The sequence below is a fragment of the Ascaphus truei genome, chromosome 7 (assembly GCF_040206685.1).
Source record: "Ascaphus truei isolate aAscTru1 chromosome 7, aAscTru1.hap1, whole genome shotgun sequence".
Classification (NCBI taxonomy): domain Eukaryota; kingdom Metazoa; phylum Chordata; class Amphibia; order Anura; family Ascaphidae; genus Ascaphus; species Ascaphus truei.
The window spans coordinates 36,070,417-36,083,533 of NC_134489.1; the positions used below are offsets into that span (position 1 = coordinate 36,070,417).

Here is a 13,117-nt window from a genome sequence, read left to right on the forward strand (position 1 = left end):
GTGTTTTCTCTGGAACCCGGGGCCTCCCGATACGACCTGCTGTTTTAATGCAGTTCTACGTTCTATCATGGGAGTTCTTCATAGATTAAATGGTAGTGTACATAGATTTTAAAAACCTCACTGGCCCCTTATTTTTGTCAACGCATGATGAAAAAGACTTGTCTGCTTTTGAAAAAATGTGTATAATATTTAATCTCTGAAGAATTCACTTGTAGACTGTGATTCACGTTTTCCATTTATACAAGGAGTGGTTGTATTGAAAGACCCATGATTTTGTTTCTCACTAACAATTAGTACTCAGCGTTTTCATATAGCACAGTTGGCAAAGTAATGCACAGCACACAGTGTGACAAGGGTTTTCTGCGCTCTGTTTTCAGCTGGACTTGAGGAAAAGTTGCAGTGAGAGTGGAGCAGAGGCAGATAACGAGGCAGAGTCAGAGGCAGAGGTTAGCCAGAGTTATACAGGCAGTTCACAGGGCAGACGGATAACACAAGGAATTTTCTAGAATCTTAATCCTTTTTACAACTGAATCACTTCAATGACACATGTCATGTGGTTGGCAATTAGAAACCTGGATTATTTGAAGTTTAGTATGCATGCAACCTTCATCCTTAGGAGCAAGTCGCATGCACAACGAGGGAGTCATGCCACAATCCCACCGCCTTTATTCTTTTAAGGGATGAGCACCTTTTGTAAAGTTAGGATTAGGAGGCCCAGCTAAGCATTTTCCCACAGGCATGGGATGGGGAGATATTGAAGGTGGTGGGAAAGGGCTTCCGTGCCACAAAAGCTTGTGGTCAAACCAATTTCTTGTTAAGCGATGTGCACCAAGGCCTTGGATTTAAGGGCAGGAAGATGAGAAATAGGATCATTTGGGATTAGATGGGAGGTTAGCTCGGTGGGATTTGGGGCATAATCGACACATTACTGTATTCTGCTTCTTTACTTCCAGCCACTCCAGGGGAAAGGTTCCACAGGCAGAGTAGCAGAGCAAGACGGAGAACCAGCAACCATTGAAAAAAAGGTTTTTACCTGGGCTGTGAAAGGGAGATGGTCTTAGCCGCTGGTATACACACACACACACACACACACACACACACACACACACACACCTTGTCAAAGCAGCATTCAATTACAATAAAAAATATATATAAATTGTCCTGTGATGTCCGGGCACCCCCCAATTTTCCTTTCCTGCTGTAGCACTGAGCAGAATATGGGCCCACCAGGAGATCACTTTAAGGCCTTATTATTGGGCCACATTTTGTTTTGTCAAATCCGGCACACAAAAAAAATAAATCTGGGTATTGAGGGTCCCAGGACATGAGGGAACCATGGTTGAGCTCTTGATAGAGATGGGGGGACGGCAACGGCACTGTTGCTTGCTGAGCACCCAACCAGCATGGTGGCGTTCTCTGTAATGGAGTCTGTAAGAAAAAACTTTCTTAGAGAGACCATTAACTTTTTTTTTGCAGTGAATTCTAAATCCAGAATCTTCAATAGTTTACATACAGATTTTTACACCAGATAAATAAGGAGCAATAACAAACCAGTTGTAAACAGTAGTCATTTACACCACCCAAGGCCGTAACGGTCACTGATCTCTTTATCACTTTCATCAGCTCTGCAAATAATAACTTTATTTCATGTAGTGCTTGTCTCCCAATGGGTGCCTGGGGCACAGGAAGATGGTGATTAGCCCACGGTCACAAGGAGCCGACACCGGGAATTGAATCCGGTTTCTGTGCTTCAATCTCTGTGTCGTCGGTATGAGTCCGTGTCTTCACTCGCTCTATTTTAGTTCTTTGCTAGTTTTGGAATTCATTTTTTTTCCAAGCAGTTAAAGCTAGAGATACATGCTGTCAAATCTAAATTTGCCGTTTTATTTGTGATATGACGATGAATGAAATGTACATTTAGAAGAGATGATGGTGAGCCCCATGTTAAACCCTTCAGTTCTCTAATCATTCCGTTGATACGTTACTGTTTTCTGTTCTGTAGTCTGTTTTCTGCGTCCCACAGCTTTTTTTTTTTTTTTTTTTCCCCTGTGGATTAGGATGCCAGCGATATCTTTGTTTTTTTTTTTTATCTAGGTTCCCCGTTGCCAAACTGACAGCCGGCTCAGCTGTGTAGTAGGCCCGTGGTGCAAGGGATAGGGATAAATATGTTTTGTTTTTTAGGGGGAGGTTTTTGCCCATGCACAGAATTTGCACTTTGAGCAAAGTGATGGTTTGAGACGTTGGATCTGAAAAAATGAATGGACCCTTGAATGTTTAGTCCTTTTCTGGAACCCAAAACATCCTGATTTTTGTTTTGTAGTCTTTCTTATAATAGTTACACGAATCAGCCCATTGAAACGTAAAAATCAAGTAAATTCGCTGCCGACCAGACCTGTTTATATTTCTTCCCAGTGCATTTCTGTTCTCTCTGTAAGTTAATGGATTAACCCAGGGGTGGGCAATTCCAGTGGTCAAGGTCCACCAACAGGTCAGATTTAAAGGATATCCCTGCTTCAGCATAGGTGGCCACTGATTGAGCAACCTGTGCTGAAGCAGGGATATTCTTAAAACCTAACCTGTTGGTGGCCATTGAGGACTCCCATCCCTGGGTTAACATCAGATCTTTTTTTTTCTCCGTGCTCAGGTGGGCGTACGCGTTAAATGTAGCGTACACAGCACGGTTTCACTTATTTCTTTCTGTATTCTACTCCCAGCCATCCCGGAAGAAAAGTTCCACCGTGAAGGTGTCCGAGCATGAAGGAGAGGCCGCGAAAGATGGAGAAAAGGTGATTCTTTCCCCCCCCCCCCTTTCCTCTCGCATCCATGTTTCATGTGACACTGTGGCCACAAGCCTTGTACTTTGACCTGTACATTAGTGGGTAGATAAGTAAATTGCCATTAAACAGGCAATCCAAAAGGTACAATTATACTTCATTATACTGTAAGAAAGAAAGAAGAAAAAAAAGGGGGGGGGGTGTGGGCCTCAGCGTTTACTTCACAGAGAAAAAGAGCGAGGACAGAGGATATGACAGACTTGCTAATACATTAAAGCGGAAATCCAAGCGTCCGTTTTTGTTTTCCTTGTATTTATTTTTGACATAGGGTTGAAGCAGGGGATCCCCGGAGCTGAACCCCCAGCTCCGGTTCCCTCGGCTCCCGGAGATACCTCCGTAGGCAGTGCCAGTAGCCCATTTGGCTAGCAGGGACCACATAATGGCCGCTTTTCAAAGCTCCCGGGCCTTGCGGGCCAAAATGAAAGTGACATCATCCGGTGCGGCTTCCTATTGGCCCACGGGACCGGGGGCTTTAAACTGGAAGGAGATACCGGCGCCCCCCTTCGGAGGTAAGTATCTCTGGAAACAGGGGGTCCCCATAGCTGAAATGAATGGGGCTCCGCTCCGGAGACCGCCTGCTTCAATCCTATGTAAACAAAAAAACACTAGCGTAACCTGCTTGGATTGCTCCTTCAATACCCGTGTAATAAAGCAAACCTTGGCCATACACAAAAAACAGACATTAGAATTATTAGTGTAAAAATGTCTACAATTAGCCAACAAATGGCAGCTCTGTAACTTGCATATCAGATCATTGTATTGTCTTTCACATCAGAAAGATAAAATGGTATGCATAAATAAATAAAAATGTAGTACTGCATCCTGAATATGTAGCTATTTAAAGAAAAGATTGCCAGCAAGCGATCACATCCGGCCAGCCGTGCGATTTCTTTAGCACTGTGCATGGGGAAGGAGGTGGGACGTTTGCAACATTTCCTATGTAATGCAGGGATGTTAAATATAGCTCGAGTGTCTGGGCCCTGCCCCCTGTAAGCCCCTATTAGCCACATGCTCGTGCGGGTAGGAGACCTACGCCCGATGGACATATGCTCAGCCTTTGTTTCTGTTTCTAGCCAACCCGGAAGCGAAAGTCAAAGAGCAGCTTCGCAGAGCGTGGAAGAGCGCCCTCTAGTGATCCAATGGAGGTTAGGCAGTGAGCCGAGAGATGTAAAATAAGATTAGCAGGGTGTTTTTATACATTAACATTTCATAATTAGACCTCCTATATAAGTATGTGTTCGATGTCTGATGTGAATCCATCATTTGTTCTTTATTTTTAATGAGTTGCCAGCAGCCATAGGTTTACATGAGCTTTTCTGGGAAGTAACCCACAACCACACTTTCCTGGCAATGGACCAGGCATCGTTTTATTATTTATTTTTATCTTTAACGTGCATGTTCTCCGCCGCCATTTTCCAGCCAGCCCCGAAGAAAAGCGCAGAGGCGGAAGGCGAAGCTAAGGCAGAGGGGGATGGCGAGAAGAAGGGAAACGCAGACGGCAGCAGCGACGAGGAGGGGAAACTTGTGATTGACGAGCACTCGAAGGAGAAGAACGAGAAGAGCGCAGCTAAGCGGAAAGCGGAGGACGCCGCAGAGGTAGCCGGAAAGATGGGTTCATCCGTATAACTTGGGGCAGTGTATTCAGCATCAGAGATTGTTTTCAAATGATTGCAAGTCACTGAAACAGCCTGTAATTCCTCTCTTATTCCAGTACTTGCTGTTGATACAAGATGATTCTTTCTCTAATAGCCGCCTCCACCCTTCTCCCTCTAGATTGGTCAATGGCATGGTCAGACCTCTAGATCTCACCGGTTGTAAATTGGCCAGGTCAATGCAAGATGCGTAGTGTGACTGATTTCCTCTCGCCAACGCTAGCGCTGTGCCTTTATAACGTGCGACATTAGAAATGCCAGGATAAGGGCTTGTGCTCTTGAGAAGTTGGGAAATTATCTATTGAAAGTGTAGTGTGCGCATTCAACAGCCTCCCAGCATAGCTAATAATGAATACTGTGAGTAAAAAATACATGGGTTGATGAAATCAATTCCTGGGGCAAAATATGAGATTAAATAGAGTAATGGGTATACTCTGTATGTCGACAGTACCGTACCTGCTGTCAGTGTCTACACCAATAATATATTATTGTTGCTGGATCTGCCTTATGTTGCTAAGAACGCATTGTGGGCCATATTTACTAAGCAATGTTCTGCCACAGTGTGGGGTGTCTTGTGTGTGGGGCCTGTTGGCAAAGACATTGGTCATACAACTCCTTTTACTCTGTAGAGTTCCCCAAAGAGAGCCAAGGGTCAAGATGACCAGGATGTGGCGAAAGTGGCAAACGAAGAGCCCCAAAAAGAAGCCGCAAAGCAGACGCCGGCGGCGGAGAAAGAGAAGAATAGCGACTCCGCCAAACCCGCTACCGACGTAGCAATCAAAGAAAAGGTGGAGGAGAAACCAGCTGCAGGAGAGAGCAGAGACCACAAGGGGAGGTAACGATTACATGGCGGAACCACTACCAAGGTTATTGGGAAGGGGGTGTGAACCCTAAATTCTGATTACGGGTCACATTAAGTAAAGGGTGCAAAGCCTTGGCACACCATAAGGCCCGTTTAATAAATGCGTCTTAATGGTGCGATGCCATGTAGCCAAGCAGAAAAAATACTTTTGTTGCCTTAACCAATCTAACCATGCTATTAACAAAGGTTTGGCGGCTTTCTTTATTTAAATGAATTGAAAGTTACATTTCTTATTGATCTCTAAATGGGTAAGTGTTTGTCTTTCCACTATTTTCATATAGAGCAATATAGAACAAAAATCCAGACTACAGAAAGTGTTTGTTTTTTTATTTTGTTTTTTTTATATATATATTATATTTATATATCTGTCATCTATATATCCACACCCATATGAGTCCAAGAAGTTTAATTTTATATTCACTTTTGTTCATAAAGATCTTTCAATCCAGCATGTTTGATAGATGGTGTGTATTAATATTATCACTTGATGTAATGGAAAAATGATCAGTACTTATTATTTTTTTTATTTTGATTTTATCTCCAAAATGGTGATTTATGGATGGGAAGGACAGAGAGAGCCTGTTAGACTGGTCTGAGCTGTTCTCCACCCCACTTACATGGAGTAACCACTTAGTGTGTGTGAAGCTGATCACAATATATATCATATAACACTGATAGGGAACAACCTTTTATGTTGAGTAGTACTCACGGCATATAAATGATTCTTGACTCCTTTTGGTGTGCTGCCAGCAATGAAATGGCAATTTTGTAGTCCCAAAATTGGACTACAAAACCTCCTACTATTTTCTTTAGCCTTATCTCACCCTGCTCAGAGAGCCAATACAAATGAAGGACAGGGAGGGGGGGGCAAACTCTTCCTGTACACAGTGACATCAGACACATGGGAAACAGCCAGAGGACATCAAACTCCTCCCAAGTCCCAGCTCACTGTGTGCACAATCCAACATTAAAATAAGTCATTAACAAATACTTCTAGGTGTCATATTTGGGTAGAAAGGCATCAGTCCCCCCACTGGTCGCTTGTTAAACATGCCAGTCATTACACTTTTTAGTCCTAGGAGGGATTGCCTCTTTAAGGTGAAATAGGACTAAGCACCGTTGAGTAAATTGGGGCACCAATGTGAAGCCTTTATCTGCCCTTAGTAACTCACTGGGGACAATAACAACACATTGTGTCCTATCAGTGAAGGGCTTGCAATGTGTTTGTTACTGGGGTCTATTGAAGCCTACAGAACCTATATGATTTATGACTGCCAGCCTAACGGGAAATATAGGTGTAAAATACATGGTGTTTTTTGTTTCCTAACCCTTTTTGTTTCCCCTTCCCCCCCCCCCCCCCTTTTCTCTCTTTCAGCCCGTAGCTACCACAATCCCCTCCAGCTGGGCAACATTCTCACATCCTTTTGCTATTCTGGGAGCTCTGGGTGCTATATAAAGAAATAAAACAAGCAAACAAAAATAAATAAAAAAATAATATAGGGAATAAAGACTTCATCATCCGCTCGTCATATCTGCAACCCAATTTAGCGAATTACCTAACCGAGAAATGAAATGACATCCTCTGGACAGGATCTGGGCCGTGGCCTGTGCTGTGTCCATCCAACAATGCATTCATCAAAGGAAAAACAATTAGGCTTCCTGTCACATCTGTCAATCAATAATGCTCCTGTGTTTTTCATTTGGAATATATTTGCTGATCTCAGAAGCGACTTGGCCCTTACAAGCCAGCGAAAGGATTAGGATAAATTCAGGTGGATAGAGGTTTAGCTTGGTCTCAGCGGCTTAAACAGGCCCCTCTGGCTACAAAACCTGGCACCTGTTTAGTTCATAGCTGTAGAACAAGTTAAACTTCCTCTTCCCATGTTGAGCTTATACAGGCTTTTTACCCCTTTTGCTTTGGTACCCACTGCACTAAGGCAGTCAAGCTTTGGTGTTTATAAGATGCTTCATGATGTGTATGCCTTCATGCTTTGGTGTTTATAAGATGCTTCATGATGTGTATGCCTTCACGTAACCGGCATCTTAAAGAGTCCTATGGCCACTGCAGGTGAGTGGAGTCTCAAAGGAACACATTGTTGGTAAAGGAAAGCAGTGTTTCAGCACATGAGCTGCAGCAACTGGCAGAACAGAATCAAATGTTTGACAACCTTATTGTTGCCTGTTTATGCCAATGGCGAGCAGACCATTGCAGTCATATGTTAAGTAGTGGCTGAGGCTATTGTTCACTAAATCTCTGCTTCATGTTATTCAAACTACTGCACATTAGCGGCTTGTTAACTAGTTTGCCTGAGAGCCACACATTGGTGTCTGTGTGCAAGGTTTAGCTTTCAGATCTTGAGCTGCTGCGTTGTGGCCTCACCACACACACCCTTACATGATATCGGCCCCTCTTCTGCAGTGGTTCACAATCAAGTCTAAGACAAAGGGATTAGCTGTAGACGGCTAGTACCAAGGTTAGCGATATGAAGACTATATATTGGGTGGACGTTACCACTAACTATTTTATTGTGCTTAGCAGCTGCCTCTGTGTTAGCCATCTTTGAGTGATTTTTTTTTCTCCGAGCTTAGTTGCAGGTTTCCCAAGATTGTATAAGAACAAAATGTAATTTCTCCATAATGTAATACTTCTAATTTAGAATCTTGTAACCGGATATATCATTAATCTGTCATATGCGTTTATGCCTTACCTGGAAACTCTCCTAGCCCCTCACCCCAGATCGTTCACCATCTGCATTACCTTATTTGTCCACTCTGTGTAAACCCTATTAACATCATTCTCAGTGAAACATGTTCCTGTCGCTGACACTTGCCTATTTTAATCAGTATATGGCCTCAGAAAACGGCAAATTCACCTTTTTTCCTCGTTTTTTTTTTTTTGGTGTGTGCATTGTTCCTCTGCAAGTGTTCTGCTCTAAACATCGCTTTACATGTACTACTGGGGGAGTTGGTCTCGGCCTGTAAAACCAGCAAGGCTGTAGGCGTGACAAAGCGCCTCTTCGCTGTATATGCAGCGTGTGTGTTTGGGATGCAGTTTGCAGCTATTAACACTAAGCCCCATTGCTGTGCCACTTTCCCTTTGCAACATTAAGATGACCTATTATATTATGCTTTTTAATACCTGCTGTGCTGAGGCCTGCAATGCATTTCTTACCCAGCCAGCTGCTATGGGGTTATAATATGCCCTCTAAACACAGCAACCGCCAGTCAAGTACAGCAAAACCCAATTATTTTAAACCTTTTTGGATGAAAAGCTGCGGATTGCACACTTTCTAGTGTTTTATTATGCTCGCTCCAGTTCTTAGGCCGCTTCATGGTGTATTGTGTATAATTCTGCTGGCTGCTCTGATGTAAGGACTGCATGCTATTCTGTCTGTTTTATACAGTGATTTCTGACTGATGCACAAAGGTAATTAGAGTCCAGAATCCCCCCACCCACATACAAACCTGAATGGAGTGTCACGATGGAGGGGCCCACTTTAAAGGTGTGGTTCTGCCTAGAGGGTCTTCTCCGGAGCTGAACAGTGTTCATTTCAGCTCCAGAGACCCACTGCTTCACGAGATACTAACCCTCGGAGCTGCTGCCGGTAGCAACCCCAGCTGGGTAAACAATATGGAGGTTATAAATCTACCGCAGTAGGCGGAGCGAATGGGAAGCTGTGGCTTCCTATTGGCCGGCGTAACACGGGGGGATTTAAACCTGCATGAAGAACTGGCAGTGAAGGTAAGTATCTCGAAGCAGGGGGTCCCCGAAGCTCAAATGAATACCCGTCCGCTCGTGAGACCCACTGCTTCTCGCCTACGCTTTTTCCTTCATCCATACTTTTTCAATGTGCCCATTTTACTATGCGGTTGCAGAGTGAAATACGGAGTTAATTTCATACCCTAATCTGCATCATAAAGGAATTTGCATCAAACCGATGACGTTTTGTAGTTAACATTTTTAATAAAAGAAAGTTAAAAAAAAAAAAAAAAAAAAAAAAGATTACATGAGCTATGACTTAGCTGGAAAGGTAATTTTTAGTTAATCTTCTAGTTCCTTTTTTAGAAACTCTTTGCCCAGGTGTCAACTTTCTCCTCGTCTTTCTTGCTACGTGATGTAATCATATTAAATTTGTAACATATGGAGATGAATACATGCTCTTTTTGATCTTTTTATTTCGTTTATTTTTTTTTTGAGGCTGTGTTGAAGCGATTTGTTAAAATTTAGCTTTTGGTATAGTTCTGAAAACTAGACTTCACAGTTCTTTAGGACGAATAAACAGATTATTATAAAACTCTGCTTGCGCTGACTTTTTGTTTTCCCCGATCGTTCGCGGTTCACTTTGGTAGCATTTACAGGTGCAGTATAAGCTGTTGTAGCCAACATTTCCATGGATGGCGCTATATAAATAAAGATATATATATACATACAGGGATTTTTTTTTTATGTGTGGCAGTACTGCACCTTTTCCTCTTACTTTCTCCTGCTCATCTCCGGTGGAATTTTTTTGTAATTTTAACGCAATGTTAAATGACGTTGCGGCAACGCAACAGATGAGGAGCAGGTAAGAGGCCGGGTATCGACACTTTTTACTTTACAAAAAAAGGCACTAATATATATATATATATCATTAATAGTGGAAGCTGTAACTCTTTCTACACCCTGTTGGTGCAAAGTAGCCATATTGGCCGCTGCCTGCTACTAATTTTTATTTCCGAGCTCGAGCATTTTTCCAGCTATTGGATGACAGCGGTGCTGTTATCTTTATGGGGTATGGGAGAAGATACAATTGTGTGGTGGGATACATGCATAATCTGGCTGTATCATCTATGGGGTCTGCGGTGGTCGGCAAGAATAGATTCCCAAACCACAATTCTCAATGGAATATAAAACAAAATAATCTTGGCTATAGTCCAGTATTTACCAATTCAAGTGTGGAAAAGAATGGATTTTAACTACTGAATCTAAATGAAATATTAGAACAGATGTACATCTTTTATTATGAGGTGTTTTATGTCGTTTTAGGAAGTAGTCTAGAGTAATGGAAAAACCGGAGCACAGCCCACCAGCACATCACAGGACACGGGGGTCTTTAGAATGGTTTATTGATAAAAGAACATAGGGCAGAGTTCCTAAAGACGCTCTGACATGTTTCGCGCACAGGGCGCTTTATCAAAGACTTGATAAAAAAATGAATGTCAATTAATGGTCAGCAGTAGAGGGCACCCCAACGCTAAAATACTGTGTATAGATTTAGAGGTGGGAAAATAATATTTTGGTTCAAAAGAAACCGGATTTTCATACAAAAGTTGCACAGTGTTGCCTTAAATCCTGGAGGAAGCACTGTAATACTTGCAGTTCAAGCCCCAACTATGAAAACAATTGCCAAGCCATGTGTGTTTTGTAATAGTAGACACTAACCAAGCAAGGTTATATTAAGGTCTGGGGAGATCTACATTATTCCTGATCCCTGGCTGAATTAAGCACCACTAAAGTATCCCTTCTGAGGCAGACCATCACCGGAGAGTGTGCACGGGAAGATACATCAGCAGGACTATGAGAAGGGGAGGCAGCAGGCGTTGCACTGGAGGGTACAGATACAGAACTGCGAACTGGTTGAGTCGTCGGCAGGAGAACATACCTATCCGGTATATCTCAAAACTGCCTGCTGCATTCAACATGTGAAGGTCACCTCTAGAACCACGTTGGCTAGCGGGCCCGGCAACACATTGCAAAGTAGTTCATACAGATGGTGTGTGACATTGTTCCACTACATAATACTTCCTTTTATGAGGCTGCGCTTATAGTGCCGGCGACAGCGACGCAACATTGTGGCAAAAATGCATTGCCGCTGTTGCGTGCGCTTATTGTAAGCGCGACGGATTGGTTGCGATCGCTGGAAGTCATCTCTATTTGATTTTCCAGCGACCGCCGCCTGCACTTTAAGCGTAGCCTAAGGCCTCGGTCCCGCTGCGCTCGTTGGCGCGGGCGGCGGGTCGCGAGTTCCCCACCAGCAGGGGAATCCGCGCTAGCCGGTCCTGGTCCCCCCTGGCTGCACAGAGCACTACACGCTGTCGCGCGTCAGCCGCTGGAGACACCAGAGAATGGTGTTTTCTAGCTGTGACGTGTGTGGCTGTGAGCCAATGGGGAGGGGAGGCTGCGGGAGGAGGAGAGGCTTCGGGGAGCGGGGAGGAGTGTGGAGTGAAAGCAGGTGAGTGCCTTTCTCTGAGTGCGTGCCTGTCTGTGTGTGTATGTGTCTGAGTGCGTGAGTGCCTGCCTGTGTGTGTGTGTGCCCGAGTGCCTGCCTCTGTCTGTGTGTGTGTGTGTGTGTGTGTGTGTGTGTGTGTATGAGTGCGTGAGTGCCTGCCTGTGTATGAGTGCGTGATTGCCTGCCTGTGTGTGTGCGTGTATGAATGAGTGCCTGCGTGTGTGTGTTTAAACTTACCTTCCAGCTCCAGCCCGAGTCCGTGGAGGGAGGGGGGGGGAGAGTAGCGGGTCCCTCCGCTCAAGCCACGCCCCCCCTCCCTGTCAAACCGCCCACCTCCCGATCAAACCTCCCGCTCCCGCTCCCTACAGACCGCAGATCGCGGTCTGTGTATCTCAGCGCACCGCCTGTCAGCAGCGCAGGTGCGCTGACTCTGGGAGCGGGGCCTTAGCCTAATGCACAATTTTACAGGGTGGCATGCGATTAAATGGTAGTTTTTGATGCAGATTATCGCAACCTATTCCACCATTATGAACTAGAGGTGACCATGAAGCATGCTACATCTGTACATTCAGAGTCAGTTGTCTTCCTTCAGATTAACCCTTTGGTATAAGGAACTACAAACACAAACTTGATTAAAACAAAGTTTAGGAATTATTGTGGGGCACCAGACATGGTCCTTTGTCTGCACTGTTATGTTCATGAGTATCTATAAATTCACACTTCTATTGATTTGTTTCCTTAGAGATACTGACCAGATGCAATTAATTTTAAAGTGAATTACCTGTCTATGGTGGGCGGGGGGGATTGAATGAAGAAGGTTTGAGCTCCTGTGGGGACGAATTAATTAAGCAGGTTTGTGCTCCTGTGTGAGATGTACAGGTACACACAAGTTGTTGCTTTCTTTCATTTATCACTGCTGCATTGTGTATATGGACTTGTGGCAAAACTACACAAACACATTTAAGAGGTCTAATTGTAAGCTCTCTTGACAAATATTCCACACAATTTTGTCAGGTGCTCTGATCACTCTTGCTTCATTGTCCTTTTCATGTTGTGTTCTTAAACATAAGAGTTTACTATCTATTTGTTGTGCCTTGAGTATTAAGAAAATAACAATACCATGCCATGGTCCCAGAAAGTTAGAACTAAAACTGGGTACTGCCTTTATCCGTGTCTATAACGCCAAGTTGCTCAACACTAAAGTATGCATACTAGGGTGTGCTGGTGTATGGAAGAACTGCTGAGCTTTTAGAGCTGATGCGGTTTTGTCTCCTGGCAGGTCGCCGGTCTCTGAGATACTATTAACTTGGTGAGGTCACCACACATCCTGACCTCCTAAGAGGTTGTGACTCTGCCGATGTGATGCCCAGATCATGCTTCTTGTTAAGGGTTTCTCCACATCCAGGCCATATCAGCTGCTGCTTGGTAACAGACTGCATGAGATCTCAATGCATCTAACTTAAAGTGGATCTACATCCTTCACTTCCACCGAACAGGGATAAGTCATAGTAAAATCAAGAGGAATGCACCGTGTGTCGTCCGGTCCCTTCCAAGATCCTT

At 44.0% G+C, this 13,117-nt stretch overlaps 1 protein-coding gene across 4 annotated transcripts in view; it reads left to right on the forward strand.

The window, feature by feature from the left end:
- Positions 1 to 9,643, forward strand: part of HDGF (heparin binding growth factor) — a 30,229-nt gene extending 20,586 nt beyond the window's left edge. Inside the window, exons 4-10 of one of the 4 annotated variants that reach the window (XM_075607685.1) lie at positions 378 to 446; positions 954 to 1,025; positions 2,715 to 2,786; positions 3,908 to 3,979; positions 4,254 to 4,430; positions 5,116 to 5,321; positions 6,724 to 9,643. In XM_075607685.1, coding sequence (XP_075463800.1) covers positions 378 to 446; positions 954 to 1,025; positions 2,715 to 2,786; positions 3,908 to 3,979; positions 4,254 to 4,430; positions 5,116 to 5,321; positions 6,724 to 6,730 — 675 coding nt within the window. In that variant the 3' untranslated portion in view covers positions 6,731 to 9,643. The remainder of the gene's footprint in view (positions 1 to 377; positions 447 to 953; positions 1,026 to 2,714; positions 2,787 to 3,907; positions 3,980 to 4,253; positions 4,431 to 5,115; positions 5,322 to 6,723) is intronic. The other 3 variants (XM_075607686.1, XM_075607687.1, XM_075607688.1) reach the window with 3 other exon arrangements.
- The last annotated feature ends 3,474 nt before the right edge of the window (positions 9,644 to 13,117 follow it).